The sequence below is a fragment of the Anabrus simplex genome, chromosome 1 (genome assembly GCF_040414725.1).
Source record: "Anabrus simplex isolate iqAnaSimp1 chromosome 1, ASM4041472v1, whole genome shotgun sequence".
Lineage (NCBI taxonomy): Eukaryota > Metazoa > Arthropoda > Insecta > Orthoptera > Tettigoniidae > Anabrus > Anabrus simplex.
Window position 1 is genome coordinate 1,046,341,985 of NC_090265.1, and position 20,524 is coordinate 1,046,362,508.

General features: G+C 37.6%; 1 protein-coding gene across 7 annotated transcripts in view; it reads right to left on the reverse strand.

Moving 5' to 3' along the window:
* The window catches only part of LOC136857937 (zinc finger protein ZFP2), a 585,780-nt gene that overhangs the window by 503,970 nt on the left and 61,286 nt on the right, over positions 1-20,524 (reverse strand). For all 7 annotated transcript variants that reach the window (XM_067137039.2, XM_067137041.2, XM_067137040.2 and 4 more), the window contains exon 3: positions 10,921-11,300. In XM_067137039.2, the coding sequence (XP_066993140.2) occupies positions 10,921-11,300 (380 nt within the window). The remainder of the gene's footprint in view (positions 1-10,920; positions 11,301-20,524) is intronic.

The window sequence follows — 20,524 nt, forward strand, 5'->3', positions numbered from 1 at the left end:
CTAGATCTATGTCTAGCTCCATGGCTAAATGGTTAGTGTGCTGACCTTTGGTCAAAAGGGCCCCAGGTTCGATTCCCTGCAGGGTTGGGAATTTTAACGATCATTGGTTAATTCCGCAGGCGCGGGGGCTGGGTGTATGTCGTCTTCATCATCATTTCATCATGACGACACGGAGGTCACCTACGGGTGTCAAATCAAAAGACCTACACACCCGGCAAGCTGAACATGTCCTCGGACAGTCCCGGCACTAAAAGCTAAATGCCATTTCATTTCTAGATCTATGAAACACACATAACTGTATATTCCTCTCGTAGCATTTTTCAATTACCTGATTCATACTAAACTCTGATCCTGAGAGCCCCTCTGTGGACTGAAACAATACTGGTTTTCATACAACTTGCTCTCAACCATTGACTGCACGCTCTTCTACAAAATGCCAGTGACCACCTTACCTGGTGTACATGAAATACCTTGAGAGTTGTTGCAATCCATCATGATCCCTTGCTTACAGATAGGTGCAATTACTAATTTCGTCCAATCAGAAAATACCTTACCAACATTCTATGCTATGAAACCATTTCATCCCTGCCTTCCCACTATGTTTCACCATTTCAGGTCTCTTTTCATCTATTCCTGCTGCTTTATGACTATGGAGTTTATTTACCATCCTTTCTGCCACCTCATGCGTAGCAGAAGTGCCGTACAGGCAGTGCCAATGCACTAGGTCTCTTTTACAAAAAATTCTGCCTGTGAGGCCATCAAACGATACAGATTTCAATTCCCATAGGGAACTTGAAATATCTGTCCTGAATGCGCAAATGCATAATTCCAATGTAACCAGTCCATTATTGGAAATTATAAATTTTCCAGCTAACTCATTCTTGGTTTCCAGCACTTCACCCTAGTGTGCCAATTTGGGCTAGCTGGCTAAGGACAAGGTGGGCCACGACTCAGAATATATCTGAGATACCCACTCCTATTCTATAGCAACAGGTATTTTAACTCTCAGGACCACTTACTAGACCACTCAGCCATTGCCCGTGGTTCAAGATCTAGGATGTGACTACAGTAATCCACACCAAGAGTCATGGGGGACTTTTTAATAGCCTGTGTTGATTTCTGTAGCTCAGGGGCTAGGTGTATGCATTCGTCTTAATACACTTCTTCAAATACATACTGTACAACAAACAACCACAGAAACATCCAACAGTGAGTACATCTCTCCAAATAGGGTTGGCGTCAAGAAAGGCATTCGGCTGTAAAACTATGCTCGAAGTGGCTATGACAGGAAACTGATGGGGGTCAGAAAGAAGAAGAGAGAGAAGTTGTTTAGTATTCCTCCTGAAGGTTGGGTGGATCCTCAATTTCTGCTTTTAATTTTTAAGACATAGCAAAAGGCACGGCTAGTATAATGCTAGTTTGGTAGTTTATGAAGGAGGTATTGCATATTTTAAAATATCATTCTTAATTATTTTGACTGTTCAATTATTTTAACAGAAATGGGTGGACACATTTTTCTCAACTGTAGCAGAGACATGTATGCAGTTTCTTGGCTTGCCACACCATACCACCAGATGCCACCACTGGCTGTGTTCACACTCAACTCAATGTGCTCAACATACCGCAGTCAGATAAGGTCGTCGTAAATTATTTGCTCCTACTACTTGAAGTACAGAAGAACATGTAACATCAAGAAGGAAACAAGATGGGTAAAGAGAATACATAACAATCGGTTCCTTTGGATTACTTCAACTGGAAAGATAGAAAAGTTATAGTTCACTAAAGCTCATGAATACCTGAGAACATTCAGTGGTAAATGACTGAACTACAAGGTCGCAGTGATTGGTTTAAGATGAAGTACAGCTAGGTAACCATCCTCTCTTAACAACACTGACTGTTCACGTACTTTTAAGTCTTTTATGGCCCGCTACTCCGCAGGCACTCGCGTAGAAGTACATAGTTGTGCAGGTGTTATGTTTTTCATCATCTTACACTTGCCAAAACATTTCAATAACATGTAAAAAAAAGAAAAAAGCATGGCAACTAATCCAAGTACTAATATTTCGAGCTGCAATATGCTAATAACTGCCAACATATTCACAGTAAATACAACAAAAGTGATAAAATATTTGGTGATATTTCAAGCATCAATTCTGGGCATTTGGATGAATATGATTCTCAGAATGACGCATTTATAAGGCAGCATGTGCAGTCAGGGCAACAAGATTCTTTTCACAGTGAAAATTATGCAGACGTGAGCATACCTGACAATAGCCCAAGCATTTCTCTCAGTAGATGGCGTGAGGAGGGTATTACCCCAGTTTTGGAATATTTTGAGGGGATATCTGGAGTGAAAATTTTGCCAAGCGAACCTAAAATTATAGTTTATGTAGACAGGTCTTTCATTAGTTATGATTTACAGCAGCATATGTAATCCAACAGGTAGCATTACCAGAATACCACTAAAGGCGTTAGTGCATCTGTGTGCTTAGTTCCCATGAATTATATTAAGATTGGAAGTTATAATTGAATGAAACTGTAAAATGATCATGCCACTGTGAGAAACGGTCGGCCACTGCAGGTAGCTGTGTGTCAAATATAGATCGGATGGCCATATGTTAACAAGCTGAACATGAATAAAAATAAAAAGTAAATATGGAATATAATCAATTATGAATTTGGGAAAAAAAAAAAAAAACGCAAAATATACTGTATATACTCATAGTTTAAATGGTAAAAATTAGGTAAAAATGGAATTTATACCAACGCTTCGGAGGAACAGTTGAAATTTAAATGTTCTTAATTAGTCCACTTAAACACTTTCAGTATTGCACGCAGTTTGTTGGGAATTTGGACAGCACATCCATGTTCATCCAAGGTCCACAGAGTAGATAAAGCCACAGAGGTATTTCGCCAGGGGTCCATACAAGACAATTTGCATTTAGCCAGCTCATGATATAGGCTATCGATAATTAAGAGATATAAATTTCACTGTGAATAATCCGCAATGAACTTTGATTACAATTAAAATTAAAAATACAGTAATTCCACCTTTTCAATACAAATTCAAGTAAGGGGGGTTACTTTACAGAAGAAACATTTATTAAGTACTAATTTCGACCCATTATCAGTGTCATCATCAGCCAAAAGAACAAGTTGCACAATGTATCAAATAGTTATAGCATTATTTCAAGCCAAGGCAAAGTGCCAGTATGGTAAACAGCAACAAAGTACTGCTCCTGAATATTTGCTTAACTCAATGCCATCTCCAACACAGCATTAACACCAACATGCCTTACTCTCAAGTGCCTCGCCGCATGTCACCTTCAGCAAATGTTGGATGTATTTTTAATGTAATCCCTCACTATACATGCTGCAGAAGAAGCCTCATAAGTGGCTTCAAGATAAATACCAGCAGTTCTAAATCCCGAAAATTATTTTTGGTTCTATTTCCACAATAAAATAACACTTTCAAATAAAAAACAGTTACATGAAATTAATTCAGAAGTGCATATGTCACAGTCAGCCGCTGCCTTATTGAAATTTTCCAATAATGCATGGTCATTATGGCTGACGATTTGCAAAAAATAAAAAAATAAAAAAAAAAAACACCACACACACACACACACATCTACAAGCAAAAAATACAAAGGTTCATTTAATTCCTCATCATCTTTACAAGATGCATAGTAACAGAATTTTGCCCTGAAAAATCTCCCCCTCTGAAATACTCAGTATTAACAAATTGTGCAAGAATTTGATCCCACAGAGCATATGATACACAGAATGTGCATTCAAAGGAATTTCATGCTCTGTTCATGTCAAAAAGTCATTCATATTTCTTAACTCAAAAAATATATTTTTAGCTTTCTTAAGATAAGTCAAGTTTTATTTGCCTGTTGAAAGAATACTACTACACACATAATTACATACTTCAAATTTTCCTTTCATATTTCAAAGAGGATAATCATCTCTCCCTGCGAATAATAGAGTTATATATTTATACTTAGATCTACCAATTTCTATTTAAATATGCCATTTAAATTTAAAAACCTTAAAATATACAGATAGATACCTTATAGAACAATAAGAATGTTGAAAATCTCTGAGCAAACAATGCATTGCATATGCCTTACTAAATTATTTTCAGTTGAAACGACAGAAGGAAGAGACTACATACAGAACTGTGTGTAAAACATTCATTCAAGCATTTCCAAAAATTAATTTTATTTGGAAGTTATTCCCACCAAGGGCATTAAATAAATTTCCTTTTGAGATAATTTTTCAAACAGAATAACTTTCTCTGGTTAGATTAGTTACAGTATATGTCAAAAGTTTCAGCCATACAAATGCATGCACTTCTGTAAGTAATGTAATGCATTCAGAGATTAAATACGTGCATGCAGACATGTTATGAATTACAACTAGAAGAGACAATAAATATATAACAAAAAATAGGTGTTCACAGCGATAAGGTTTTCAATAATACAATCTTTCTTCAATTCCTTCAAGTACACTGTGAGGTTTCCAAGAGTAAAGAAAACTGCAATTGCATAAGCAAAAATATCTTACGTGAAAAAGTGCTTGATACTGAACATTCCTATACAGTGTATATTACTGTAGGCTACATCAGCTGTCCTGTAATCTTTCCTCCTTAAATGACTTAAATTATTACTTTTAACATGATTCATGAAGAATCATTTGGGAATCCTACAACAAAAAAACACTGTCAAAATTCTATTCTTTAAGCCCAATGGACAACGAAATTAATGAAATCTTAGACCAGAAACAATTCAAAATTACTAATATCTCATGAGTTGTGCATCAAAATTACAAAGAAAAAATATTACTTACCTGTATGAACACTCACCTGTTCAAAATAACTTGCAAAAACAATCTAACTGCTTGACAACATACAAAATTCACTTTGCTTCATGAAAAAAAAAAAAAGTCACACCTAACACAGAGAAATGCGTATGGAATATGTACAAACTCATCAGTACACACAAAGAGGGTAACTTCTTTACAAGTGGTGTTACAGTTTCACATAATTGCATCTATTTTCTGTAGCGCTACAAACAATCTCAGTAATATAGATAGAGGCCACCTTAAAATGTATTCTTATATCGTTTAAGTAATATTCTGAAATCATTCAAGTAATAGAGATTGAGACCTAATTAATATGCATATAATTTCAAAAAATCATACATCTACAAGTTAGTCCTAAGTTGCTCTCTTTCAGTTTCCTAAACATGCTGCTGGTGGACTAACTTGAATTCAAGTTTGTTCTGAACTTCACTATGATGGAACGAACACCAAATCAGTTTAATTTTTCAACATGAGCAAACAACAGAACAAGTAAATATAAAGCAAAAATGAAAAAAAAAAAAAATCAGTTGCTAAGGACAACAAAGTGAAATACTGTTCAATGCCCAAAACAGCTGTCAATTAGCATCAAGGTACAAAATAATTTATTTCTGCTGAACATTCATGTGCAAAAACCACAGTTATCACACCTAAAGATCTGTGTCGAAACAGGTAACTATGCTGCTCTGTTTAAATATGGATAATAATATAAGATACTGCACAGTATAACCTTGAGCTCAAAAACTTACTAAAATAACGGAATCTTACAATTAGACCCACATTTTGGCACAATTTAATGTGCAGTATACCTACATGACCTCGTAATAAGACAGAAAATTGTGTGCAAGTAGATAGTTTTATGCCCTAACATTTAAAAAAATACAATATTTCATATTTCCAAAACAGGGAAAATTTTCCAACAACAAATTTTTTTAAAAATAAAGCAGGAGGAAAAAAAGATGAATGAATGATGAAAATTATTTGGAGGGGTTAGGCCATAAACTACAGAAGGTTGTACTGTACTTGCTGTGCAATGTCACCAACCTGGGCCCCAGCCATGTGGAACATGTTTGAGCTGTTTGGAAACTACATTGTCCTCAAGTTCATAAAGGTACATATACACGACACCAAATCTACAAAACACAAATATGAAATCAAACCAATTGTACTCAAAACACAAGTTTTGTTTGTTGTGTAGTACAAACACACTAACATACATTCAGTCCTTTTAAATAATAATTCTGTAATTAATGCTCACCCATTACCAGAAAGCTTACTAAATACTTCTGACACAGTGCGTTTTGAATACAACTGATCTGTCTTCCAGTGCGTGGATTCATATGCATACTCTATGCCTGTTCCATATTTAAACATGCAAATCTGCAGAAGATTCAAAAAATAACAAGCTTCACAGCATTAAAGGCAATGCAACTCAAATGATTGGAATGTAGAAAATATTGCATTAACAAAAAATAACACTAAGATAATGGTATATGCAAGAAAATACATATGTAAGCATTAAAGAAATAACAACAAAGAAAATTCCATCAAAGTTATCTTGCACCAACCAAGGATGAGAATATTATATTAGTATGTTACTATGTTCATTTCAAATTAATTTATTTCTTATGTTAAATGTAGAATCTGGAAGGTTTCCTGTATTGGATATAGTACTTGTATATTTGTATAAAGTACTTGGAAATTCTAATCTAATTGCAGACGTAACAACACCAATATTGACAGGCTCCAGGAAGTTAGATATGTCATCTGTGCATGAAGAAACAAGTCTATATAACTGGATCTGTCAGTGTGAGCTCGAGGGGGAGCTGGATGCCTATACAAGGCTGTGTTTAATGCATGAAGCTCTCTACTGCCCACTGTCTATAGCTGATAGACAGTGTACAACATCATTACACTATATGTACTAACTATTACCTGTTGCAAATTATCTGATATCTGAATTGTGCTGTTGAGCTACTATACTTTACATGTTGCCTGGAACTTAGCTTATGCAGGTGAGCTTTGTCTCCTTCGGCAGAGGTATTCTTATCAGCAATTGTTAGGTCTACAGACTACTTTTATGGCCTAGATGAGTTCTAAGTAGAAGATTTGTGTTTTGCAAACAGTATCTTTAATACAGTGTGACGGAAAGGTACAAAATTGGAGATACTATATGGATCAGCAGTATGATCTCTGACATTTGTGTATGTTTATATAAACTCATCAAACTTGTTCGCCATTGCCAGCCAAATTCTACAAATGATAGTAAATCGGTATCATCTTGAGTCGCTAAAGAAAAGGAGCCATGTTTTACCATGTACTTTTATTTCAGATTTAGCTCTGTTATATATTGTGAAAGTACATCTATTACACCTCCTTGAAACCTTTATCACAACTTCTTAGGATTTATATGTAACGGTTACTCAGTATTAATTATTTCTTAAGTTAGATCATGCCGAATAGAAGAGAAAGTGTGCTGACTCAGGTGGTTTTGTGTTCCTGTCATTACACAGCAGTAGTATAACCACTGGGCAATAACTCTGTGATAGCCGATTGCAAATATGAATAATAAGCGAGATGTGAAGTTGTCAGTTACAGCGTCTTAACCATCAATAAAGGCACTGAAATGTTCTTGCTTTTTTGTCAAGTGTCAGTATCACAATTTGTCCAATTAACTGACAGTCAGGAATAAATATATACACCAACTAATTCTAATGAACCGAAGCTATCAGTGATATTTATTGTCATAACCTGAATAAAATGTTGCTGCAATGAATGCCAATATATAGAATGAAATGTTCAGAATTGCAAAATTATTTTTAGGCTCCTTCCCTTTTCCCTAGTTAACGTGTGTTACAACATTTCACTTCAACATATTTCAAACTTTCAGAATCACAAATTAAAATTCAGTTTTGCTGGTGCTTAACTTTACAATTTTAAAATATAATCAAAATTTATCCTGTTTTATAATACAAATGTTTCTTATCACATTATTTTACTATTCAGATGATATGGCAACCATTTCCCATAAAGAAGGATGTCAATTTGAAAATAACCAATAAGATTTGGATATCTTCCAATGCAGGAAGTTGCTCATGCTATTGGCGTGGCTTCTTTGAGAGGTTCTAAGAAGTAAATTCACTTAATTGATTGTTTCCAGTTTATTTCTCACTTTTTCCTACTTCCCTCCCCCCCCACTTTTTTTTTGCCTGCAGCTGCAGCCGATAGAGCTCAATTATTTGACCATACGGGTTATGTATAGATTTTAGCGTGATCAGCTTAGTATACCATCTTGTTTCTACATTCTGATACAGAATACACTTGACATGACTAACTAAACCACAACTTCCTGTTTCCTAAATTATGTATTTTACATCCTGTGCTTGACAAGAAAATCATCTTGGAATGTGTGCCGCAAAACTATTTAAACAATGCCCCAAACAAGGTATTCGCGTAAATCCTCCATGAACTGTTGAGACCTTCCAAATATTCACACCTTGATCTCTTTGTAAATCTGGCAGCTGAATTCCTAATGCACCACACTGGTAAATTCTTTCATGATGTTTTCACCAGACTTTATAGTACTGGGGAAGAGCCAGGTTAAAAGAACTCTGCTTTTTATTGCCCACTCAATGTAATGAACCATAAGGGAAATAAAACTATTACTTTTGTAATCATGCGTCTACATCTCTGAAGTTGCAGCACAAAAACAACACTGCATTGCATCACAAACAACCGGTATTATACATAGCACCGAATAACATTGGGCACTTCATGACTTTGCTGGGAAACAACAGTCACTCGGTGTGGTAGCACCCCCAACACATTTACTTTACCAAAGTGATTTTCCACATTAATTAATTAATTAATTAATTAATTAATTAATTAATTAATGTGTAACCATTTGAAACATAGCAACTGACAACACTGGTAGGCGTAGGTCTAAAGCACACATTTTTACACAAGCCTCTGTTATTTTATGTTTTATAGAGCTAGAAAAAATTTGACTGCATGAAACATTTATCTGAGTCAAAGAACGAGTGCAAATATACCTTGCTAAAGTGCTGGTGCTTGAGCTTCGTAAGAGGTGCTGTCCTATTTCAGATTGCACAATTTCTCCTGCCATCAGTAACAACATAAAATCATTCCTATACTTCACTCTTCCCAGCACTATTTTCCTTTAATGCATTAGATTCATTTTTTTTATTTTACTCTCGACGTCATTTAGAATATCATGTTCAATGAGCATCTAACAGCACTGAACTGAACACAGGTGTTCTGGATTCGTCACTAGCGTGAACACTAGGAAGCTTGCGCCAGCTAGCTGGTAACATCATCACATCGTGTTTAGGCTGGCACCTGGAGATAAAGGCAATTTTCTCAGCTTGAATTGGGGTGCTTTCTTCTCTACTGAAAACTGTGGAAGAAAAGAAGCTGAGGAGTAAAAAGCAGAAGGAACAGAGGATATTTCATATTCCTCTCCTGTATGTATTCTGTCTTCACCAAGTTGCTCTAATAAGTGTTGTAATTAAAATGATAAAAGAATGAGTTTGTTTTTATATGGTTTAATAACACTCTATACAGTATCAACTCTTAAGATTTATATTTGCCAGGCTGAGTAGTTCAGACGGTTGAGGCACTGACCCCAACTTGACAGGTTCGATCCTGGCTCAATTCGGTGGTATATGGAGGTGCTCAAATACACCAGCCTCATGCCGGTAGATTTACTGGCACATAAAACAACTCCTGCGAGACAAAAAAACCCGCACCTCGGCTCTCCGAAAACCGAAAAAGTAGTCAGTATGACATAAACCCAATAACATTAACATTATTAAGATTTATATTACTCATTAATGTGCTATATATGCTAAAAAACAGGATATCTCCTTATTTTGAGAAGCACTAAATAAAATTTAGCTTACGAGCTGAGTAGAGATATCAAGGTTCGATCTTATTTACATTTAAGCCTGACAATGAAGGGCAATGTTGAAGTACATACAACATAATATACAGTATAGAATTTCACAAAAGAGAATGTTGGGGGGTTTGCTTACAGCAATTTCCTAAGATCAATTGTAGGCAGAGAGAGTAAGGACTTTTTCTGGAAGCCAATTCTACTTACGAATGTTCTTAAAATACTTTGATTTTTAGAAAATCCTAATCCAAACAGGTTTATAATGACATTATATACAGACAGGGTAAACGAATTATGTACTTCATGTTAGCACAAGCCTGAAAAACAATTTCCTTACGAGGAGTATGTTGAAACCGAATATCTGACACTAAAGGAAAGATGTCGCTAAAACCAATGTCGCTATAACAAAATTTTTCCGAATAACTAAGCACTGTGTCTCTTACATCCTGACAGCGATAAGTTTCAACGTATTTAAAAAGAATTAAGGCTCAAAATTTATTACAAATGCATGTAAATCACTTGTGTATTATTCTGTGTCACATTAAATTATTATTATTATTATTATTATTATTATTATTATTATTATTATTATGGCGATTATATTTCTGAAACTAGGCGACAATAATATCGCAAGGAACCAACAACAAACATCAGATAGTGCTAGCAACCACCATGCTGAGTTTAAAGCCAAAAGAAGTTGATTACTAGCAACAATTGGTCACTGCTCCTTGTCTGAAGATGTGGTTACAAAGCCATGAAACTAGTCACAAGCTAAAACTTACCACAAAGGTACAATTTTTGTTACTAAATTTTATTATGCTGTGGTATACCAATAGGTTTAGTACCACAAAATTCTCAGAAGTTCGTGCAAAATGTTTTTAAGGAATCAATGGCTTCTAAGCAAGAGAAGTAGGTTAAAAAAATGTACTCTAGTAAATAAAACACTAATTAATGATGCAATATTGGAAAACATTTAACAGATTCAAATATATCTCCAATGAATTCTATAGGACTACATCGCACACAGTGTAAATGAACAGGGTCATATAAACTGGGACCAAAAAAAATCTGCCATAGATGAATGAACAGGCAAACATACATGCATATAAATCCACTCTGGTGACAGGAAGGGTACTCACCCACTGGCTGCTGGCGCTGCTACTACTTTACTGGTGGAGGGAACCTCTGCTGGTGCTGCCTGCGCTTGTACTTGCTGAGCCTGTTGTTGCTGTAAACCTGAAGGACCAGCCTCATCACATAGTGATACATTCACAAATGTTGTAGGTTCAAGTTCACCATCAGGTTCATCTTCAGATTCTCCCTCTTCTTTCCCACGCCCATCCCCTAAATCATCACCACTTTCTTCACTATTAGAACCATCATCACTTTCAGTCTCTTCTTCGTCTTCCTCCTCTTCACTCTTCTTATCTTCAACTTGAAGAACTACCTCTGTTTTATCAACAGTTTTTGAAACTTCTGAAGACTGCTCATTTTCTACTGCCTCTTCTTTCAGCATTAACTACAAATAATATAACACATTTCATGAAAAAACTATGAACAGGTGCATTAACATAACTTCATGTTAACAGCCTTTACTGTTATCAGAAGACAGATGAAGTATCTTAAAAATTAAGAAAATTATATGATACATAATTCCAAGAGTATGCACTCCAACGAAACATCACTTTCCTCTTGGGCTATGCTATTTGAAAGACATCCAAAATATGAGTACTAACCACACTGTTAACTGAGACTATTAATCCCAAACAGTAGTCCATTCCAAGCAGGCAGCCAGGGCTGAGAGAAGGCCTCAAAGGGGAGAGAAAGCAAATGAGTGGAAAAGAGACTAAATAGTGATTGCTAAGTGCAAAGCATTCATGGTAAAGGGTATTGAGGTGTATGGACAGCACATTTTTGAGATAGAAAAAATTCAATTACTACAAAAATTAGCCTTTAAAAGATAATATAACAAAGAAACATGTTCTTCCCCCCTTCCCCCACATTTCAACGACTTAGTTATGTATTGGAAAAATGGTTTGAGCAGAATGAATGCACAATCCTGCTTCCAACCCAACATCAAACATGACTTTTCACTCTTATTCAGGTTCATGAATGAGAATGTGTGTTCGGCAAAGGTATGTAGAGCTAAACATAGCAACTCATTTTTCACGGCTATACATGGAAACTAGAATAACGGCCGAGAGGATTCATTGTGTTGACCACACAACACCTCGTAATCTGCAGGTCTTCGGGCTGAGCAGCAGTCGCTTGCCATGGGGTTTGGTTTGGTTTGGATACATGGAAACTCTCTCCATTCCAAGTGTCTATAAAATATTGTAATACTGTTACACTCAATTTTCAAAATTGTGTTATATTGAAGCCGTATCAGCCTCTCTGAACTCTGGCAATATTTACAACGTATAGAAAAGGGTGCCATAAAAATGTTTAATTATGATGGCATATAATTAAATCATTATCTAATTGTTTAGGGGTTTCACAGTAACTATCAGCATTACAATCAGATAAGTCATATGGTTTTGAAGATGTGAATTCTTCAGAATCTTTCCGCTGTAACTGTTTCTGGAACAATGAATGTTCCATGAAAATATGAATTCTGTCCTGTATAGCACCAGTTAACACAATTCTGCCTTGCAAAAATTGCTCGAATGGTTTGTAAAGTGAGTTAAAAAGACAGTGTGTGCTTTTTTTACATCACTACAGCCACAGTGACTGCTAGCAGTGAAGTTCACCCTGGGTAGACAAGGAGCAGCATCAGGGCACCATAGCCTTCAAACGCTAAGTTGGAATGGCGAGTCATACAAGACATGGAGAATGTCTGGACATTTTCCTCCTAGTGATAACTGAATATCTGACTTCTAGTTTTGATGATGATGATGATGATGATGCTTGTTGTTTAAAGGAGCCTAACATCTAGGTCATCGGCCCCTTATGGTACGAAATGTAATGACAAATTAAAAATCATCCACTGACCAAATTAAAAAATGTCATGAAGAATGAAAGGATAGATATGAATTTAAAACAATCAGTGGATCCGACCAAAAAACTATCATAAAATAGTATTACTGACCAAGGGACCACTTCTAAAGCACAATCCTGAATCGAGGATGCTTGTTGTCCAGAGGGGTCCAAAAGCCAGGTCAACGGCCCCTCATAATGGTACTTATCGCTAGTAAAGTACAACCATGGTATTTGTCATGTTGGGGTACTTATTAAAAGTAGCGTAGAGTCACTGTGTTCCACACATTATGGTACTACTCACAAGTATTGTACATCGCACAGGTAATGCAGACCTATGGTGTTTCTCACATAATGGCACCACTCATAGGCAACGCAAACCGATGGTGCTCCTCACCTGCATGTACTAATCATGGACGCCGGTATTCCCGTGGTGTTCCCCATATGGTGGGGCGCTAATCACAGACAACGCAGACCTACGGTGTCGCTCATATAGTGATACTAATCACAGGCAATATCCAGACCCGTGGTGTTTCTCACAATGATACTAATCACGGGTACTGCAAACCCACAGTAAACCCCTCTCTGTTGCTACGAATCACAAACCTCTGGTGTATCTACACGCTACTCGCAAGTAAAGGTGACCCATTGTGTTCCCCGCGAGACGGTACTAATCAAAAGTAGTTTCATGGTTCTAATGCAATCATCCCTTGGTCGCTCCTTTTAGTCGCCTCTCACGACAGGCAGGGGATACCGTGGGTGTGTTTTTCATTTGCATCCCCCACCCACACAGGGTAGACAGAGAGAAAAAAGAAGAAAAGGGGAGGGGTCCGTCGCTTCGAAAAATGAAGTAACGGACGAAGAAAGGCAAGGGCCACAAACGGCGTGAAAATGAAAGACTCCCTAGGCCTCGAATGCACTAATACCGTTGGGGTTAAAACACAAACTAAATACTGAACAACTTAGGAACAACAGTATCAAATCTGCCTATCAAGAACTATTGGCTGATAAACTTCCAAATGAATACCCAGAAGATATTGAGCAGCACTGGTCGTTATTAAAATCAGCTATTATAGCAGCTGGCAAAGAAGCAGTTGGTGTTAATAAGAAGAAACATCAGGATTGGTTTGACGAGAACGAAAAAGCAATATGTGACCTAATTGATGAAAAGCGGAAAGCCTACAACGTGGGGCAAAATGATCCAAATTCATTTCCCAAGAAACATAGATATCAACAACTCAAAACGGAAGTGCAGAAGAGATGCAGAATGATCAAGAATGAATGGTGGATAGGTAAATCAAAGGAAATGGAGAATTTAATCGCCTCCAATAACACTAGTGCCTTCTTCAGTGCTACCAAAGCAATTTATGGTCCCTCTACCAAAGGTCTTAATTGTCTAAAATCCAAAGACGGTACTGAAGTTCTTAAAGACCCTGACTCGATAGCTTCCCGTTGGAAAGAACATTTTCAAGACCTCCTGAACAGAAACTCACACGTCGAGGAAGATGTGTTTGCTGATATTCCACAACAGCCAATTCAAGATCACTTAGGTGAAGTCCCTTCTATTCAAGAAATTGAGAAGGCCAAGAAGGCTGAAGAATAAAAAGGCACCCGGACAAGATGGAATTCCAGCCGAGCTCTTCAAGGAGGGTGGTCCTTTGCTAATTCACCATACACACGTCGATTGTGAAAATATGGAACATGGGAACAATCCCTGCTGATTTACGGGATGCTTCCATCATCACTATCTTCAAGAAAGGGGATAAGACTCTGTGTAACAATTATAGAGGAATATCATTACTCTCTGTTGCAGGAAAAATTCTTGCTAGAGTATCGTCTAATTGTCTACTGCCATTGACTGAAATGTGCCTACCAGAAACTCAGTGTGGTTTCAGGCCAAACAGAAGTACAATTCATATGATTTTCAGTGCAAGGCAAGTGCAGGGAAAGTCTAGAGAGCAAAACCAACGCTTGTACATGGCTTTTATCGATCTTGTCAAGGCGTTTGATTCTGTTAATCGAGAAGCTCTATGGAGAATTCTAGCTTTGATCGGATGTCCAAACAAATACATACAGATACTCAGACTGCTACACGACGGCATGTTTGCTACTGTTCTTTGTAATACAAAACCAGGAGACCCTTTCCGTATTTCTACTGGAGTCAAGCAAGGTTGTGTAATTGCTCCAACATTGTTCTCACTATTTGTTGGAACTATACTACACCTTGTGGATGATAAACTGCCGTCAGGAGTAGAACTTCTGTATAGAACTGATGGAAATCTGTTTAATATTAACAGACTGCGAGCTAAGACCAAGGTGTCCTCAGTGTCAGTTATAGAGCTTCAGTACGCAGATGACAATGTTATCTTAGCCAACACAGAGGAAGATCTGCAATCAATCCTCAATGCTTTCAATCAAGCATATGAAAGTATCGGACTGGAAATTAATATTAATAAGACTAAGATCCTTTACCAGCCAGCACCTAATTCCAATAAGAGAACTCCAACTATTACAATCAATGGCAATTCTCTGCAAAACATAAATCATTTTCCTTACCTTGGAAGCCATCTCTCGACATGTGCAAACATTGATGCAGAAATCCAATATTGTTTAAGATGCGCTAGTGGGGCTTCCGGTCGTCTCCTAAGAAGAGTGTTTGACAATCATGATATCAGTGTGAGAACCAAACTGTATGTTTACAGTGCTGTTGTAATTCCTACTCTTATCTATGGTTGCAAGACCTGGACAACCTACAAGAGAAACCTAAAATGCCTGGAAAAATATCATCAACGATGCCTACGGAGAATACTGAAAGTTAAATGGCAAGATCGTCGAACCAACATTAGCATCCTCGAGGAAGCCAACGCTACAAGCATAGAGGCAATGATAGTCAGGCATCAGCTACGCTGGGCTGGTCATATCGTCCGCATGCCAGATATACGCCTCCCAAAGAAAATCTTGTACTCCCAACTAAAGAATGGCCAGCGTAACCATGGAGGGCAGCTTAAACGATATAAGGATGTTCTAAAGTATAATCTTAAAAGATGTCATATTGATACGATCAACTGGGAAACTACAGCCGAGGATAGGCGCAAATGGCGTAACATTGTATACAATGGAGTTGAACATCTAGAAAAAGATAGGAGTAGATTAGAAGCTGAGAGGAGGAACCGCAGGAAAGAACAAGCGAATGCAAGGGATGGCATTCATGCACAACCATCTGCTACAACTCCTAGTGAGTGCTGTCACTGCAATAAAATCTGTGCATCCAGAATCGGTCTGTTCAGCCATCTGAGACGACACAATTAATGTGTCCAAATGACATTGTATTTATATACTACATATTCGTTGACGAATAAATGCCTATGATGATGACCGTCGGGGTTGGAAAAGAACAAGAGTTGACCAAGGGATGTCGGACAGAATAGACAAAAGTGACGAGCCTGGCACAAGTAAGTGGAAGCAATGCCAGGACTCAGCTAAGGGCCCCGTGGTTGCCAACCCACACTCCCAAGTTGAGAGCCCCTTAGGCCCTTTTTAGTCTCCTCTTACGACAGGCAGTGAATACCGTGGGTGAATTCTTCATCTGCGTCCCCCACCCACAGGGGGTACTTCTAGTTTTAAGGAATGCTACATGAAAAAGAATGAATGCAGTGAAATTCTACAACAAATTATGTACACGACATGGTGAATGACATTTCCTCAGCTTATCAGTAGAATTAAAGGGAAAACCTAAAAACCATTTGTAATAACATTTCTCTGTAATTGGTGTAAGTTTTATTTCAAGCATCCTAACCTCTCAATAATAAGATCTGTAAAACTGATTGTAATTCATCTTCTGCAACTTCATTTCCCATTATCTAAATTTTTATTTTGATGATCTCAACAATACATTCCTTCAATAGTAGTCTGATTTCCAGGTTTTCCAACAAGTAAAAATCACACACACCATCGTCTAGTGAATGATTAATAGGAGTCCCATGATAATTACTGCATTTCACATTCTCATCAACCTACATGGAACTTAATGAAAAATGAATTGTAGCAGTAAATAATAATAATAATAATAATAATAATAATAATAATAATAATAATAATAATAATAATAATTTTTTTATGTCCCAGTAACTATTTTATGGGGTTTTTTTTAGACATTGGGTGCTGGAATTAAGTTTCGTAGGAGTTCTTTAACGTTCTACTAAGTCTACCGACACAAGGCTGACGTATTTGAGCACCTTCAAATACCACCGGACTCAGCCAGGAGCGCCTCAACCGTCTGAGTCACTCATCCCAGCTTGTAGCATAGATCTGCTCAGGATAAACCACCTTACTCTCTTTTCTCAAAATATCATGTCAATGAAATAAGATACCAAAAATTAGAAGCAGTCTAACTACTTCACCCTTACTACGGCACACAACACGTGTAATTCAGTGGTGTAGTGGAGCCCAGGCGTGCCCAGGTACTTTTGTTTCGTGCAAGACACCACCTGGTTAGTATTTTCTGCATATTTTTTTTTTAAACCTCAATACTCCGTGTCATTTCTCTAATGAAGTAATACAATTGAGTTCTATAGGACTCTTAATAGTGGCATGCTAAGTAATTCTGTATGTGTAAGTAATATTATTGGGATTGCAAATAACAATTACAAACCTTTGACCATGACAATCGACAGATCATTGGCTAACTGAATGCACATGGCAGGCTACTTTGTCTCAGAAAAGTCTTGATTAACAGCTGATAACACTGCCTGAGGCTGAACTGGTCAGCCGGCTAACAAGGGTGCCAAGTGTTTTACAAGTGGCTGCATCAGGCATCAGTTTGAAATGAGAATGGAGAGGGCGTGTGAAAAGCCTAGAAAGCAACCTGGCCATACTGTCAGAATTCTCCCCCTAACACGAGTAAAGAGCATTCCATTTGTCATTCGTCCAGTAATTCATTTCTGGCAGGCTATCGTGGGCGACAGTCACACCTTATGTTTTCTTTCTTCAATATGAAGCAAGTTAAATAGCATCAAACATGTACCTCCAACTTTTTAAAAACATTGTATGCAATATAAAGGCAAAAACGAGACCACACCAGAAAGCGAATGATAAAAACCACAAATCCGACGATCTAATTAGCAGTTGCGATTACAGTGTAAGTGATTCACGTGCTAAAAATGAGACCACATCGGTAAATGAAAGTGATAAATTCAACGATAAAATAAGAGGTTGCAATAAAAGTAAAAGTGAATGAGGTACTGAAATATCAAATTGTACAGCTACAATTGATTATAAACATCTGTGGACGGAGCAACAGTGGACTGACAGGAAAAATAGGCATCTGTGATTGGGGTGCAAAAGTGGTTTTCTGGGTTGTAAACTGTGCAAAAAAAGTGACAACTCTTGGTGCTCATGTAAGCCAGGGCTTCAGTAGAAGTTCTGAATGAAGTAATTTCAGTGTGACTTATTCTTCACACTCAGATAAGGCTGTGAAACTGAAATTGTTGAGAAATAAAATGAGTTTTATCAGTAAAGCGGAACTCATCCGGCCCTGCGGTGTAGGGGGCAACGAGTCCGCCTGTACCCGGAAGCTCCGGGTTCTATTCCCGGACGGGTCAGGGGTATTTAATTGTAAATTATTAATATCCCTGGCCTGAGGACTGGGTGTTTGCGTCGTCCTTAACGTTCCTTTCGTCACATTCAACACTCTACACTTCCGCAATTACACTTACACGCAGGTTCCTATCATATGGTGCAAGTAGTGGCAAAAGATTTGCAGAGGTCGACACCACGAACAAATACCAATTTAAAAAAATATTTTTAAAAATATTTATAAAAAGTACATAAAGCGGAACTCATAAAAGAGTGGAAAAAAATCTTGCAAGGGGCAAAGAAGAATTTTAGAAAAAATTGTCCAAACCAGTATTCAGAAATACAATGCAACTGCATTTAAAGTATTTACTACTGCTTATTATCTAGCTCAGAACAACCGCCCATTTACTGATCATGAAGATTTGATCATTTATAACAAGTAAATATCTTGGATATGGGTACTACTCCACACACTAGATTCAGGGCCACCAGAATTATCACCCAAATTGCTAGTGAATTTCAGAAGTAATTAGCACAAACAATTGTTCGAGAAAATTGCAAAGTTCCTATCTTAATTCATGAATCAACAAGTGATAGTAAAAAAAAATCATGTTTATCCAGGTAATGGAAAAATCCTATGAGAGGAATAGTTTTGTAGATCTAGAGAAGGAAAATGACAGGGTACCGAGGGAAAAGATGTTCGCCATACTAAGAGACTATGGGATTAAGGGTAGATTATTAAAATAAATCAAAGGCATTTATGTTCACAATTGGGCTGCAGTGAGAATTGATGGTAGAATGAGTTGTTGGTTAAGGGTACTTACAGAGGTTAGACAAGGCTGTAATCTTTCAGCTTTGTTGTTCGTAGTTTACATGGATCATCTGCTGAAAGGTATAAAGTGGCAGGGAGGGATTCAGTTAGACGGAAATGTAGTGATTAGTCTGGCCTCTGCTGACGATTTGATCTTAATGACAGACTGTGCCGAAAGCCTGCAGTCTAATATCTTGGAACTTGAAAATAGGTGCAATGAGTATAGTATGAAAATTAGCCTTTCGAAGACAAAATTAATGTCAGTAGGTAAGAAATCCAAGAGAAATGAATGTCAGATTGGTGAAACAAAGCTGGAACAGGTAGATAATTTCAAGTATTTAGGATGTATGTTCTCCCAGGTTGGTAATATAGTAAGCGAGATTGAATCAAGGTGCAGTAAAGCTAATGCAGTGAGCTCACAGTTGCGATCAACAGTAGTCTGTAAGAAGGAAGTCACCTCCCGAATGAAATTATCCTTACATCGGTCTATTTTAAGGCCAACTTTGCTTTACGGGATCAAAAGCTGGGTCAACTCAGGATATCTTATAAGTTAGAAGTAACAGACATGAAAATAGTGAGAATGATTGCTGGTACAAACAGGTGGGAGCAATGGCAGGATACTCGGAATGATGAGATAAAGGCTACGTTAGGAATGAACTCGATGGATGAAGCTGTACGCATAAACCGGCTTCGGTGGTGGGATCATGTGAGGCGAATGGAGGAGGATAGGTTGCCTAGGAGAATAATTGACTCTGTTATGGAGGGTAAGAGAAGTTGAGGGAGACAAAGACGATGATGGTTCGACTCAGTTTCTAACAATTTCAAGATAAGAGGTATAGAACTAAATGAGGGTACAGCACTAGTTGCAAACAGAGGACTGTGGTGACGTTTAGTAAATTCACCGGGGCTTGCACACAGAAAGGCATGAAAAACCTACTATCTGTTTCCCAGTCAGTGACTGGGTCAGGGATGGAATGAATGAAGCCCCATCCTGCGGCAAGGATAGGAATTGTGCCGGCTGCCGAGGCCTATCGCACTCCTCTGGGGCCATGATTAATGACTGACAGATGAAATGAAGTGGAGAGTGTTGCTGGAATGACAGGGAAAACCTGAGTAACCAGAGAAAAACCTGTCCCGCCTCCGCTTTGCCCAGCACAAATCTAACAGGGTGTGACCGTTATTTGAACCACGGAGCCCAGCGGTGAGAGGCCGATGCGCTGCTGCCTGAGCCACATATCTATGTATACATTTATCTCTTTTGAACTGTTTAAATAATCACAGTTTTCACGAAAAATTTTTGAGAAACAATTTAGTGTGTTTTGCCAGTGACTGGGAAAGTGTGATATTGGTGTAGCTGTGCTCTTAAAAGAGAGATTTCCTCG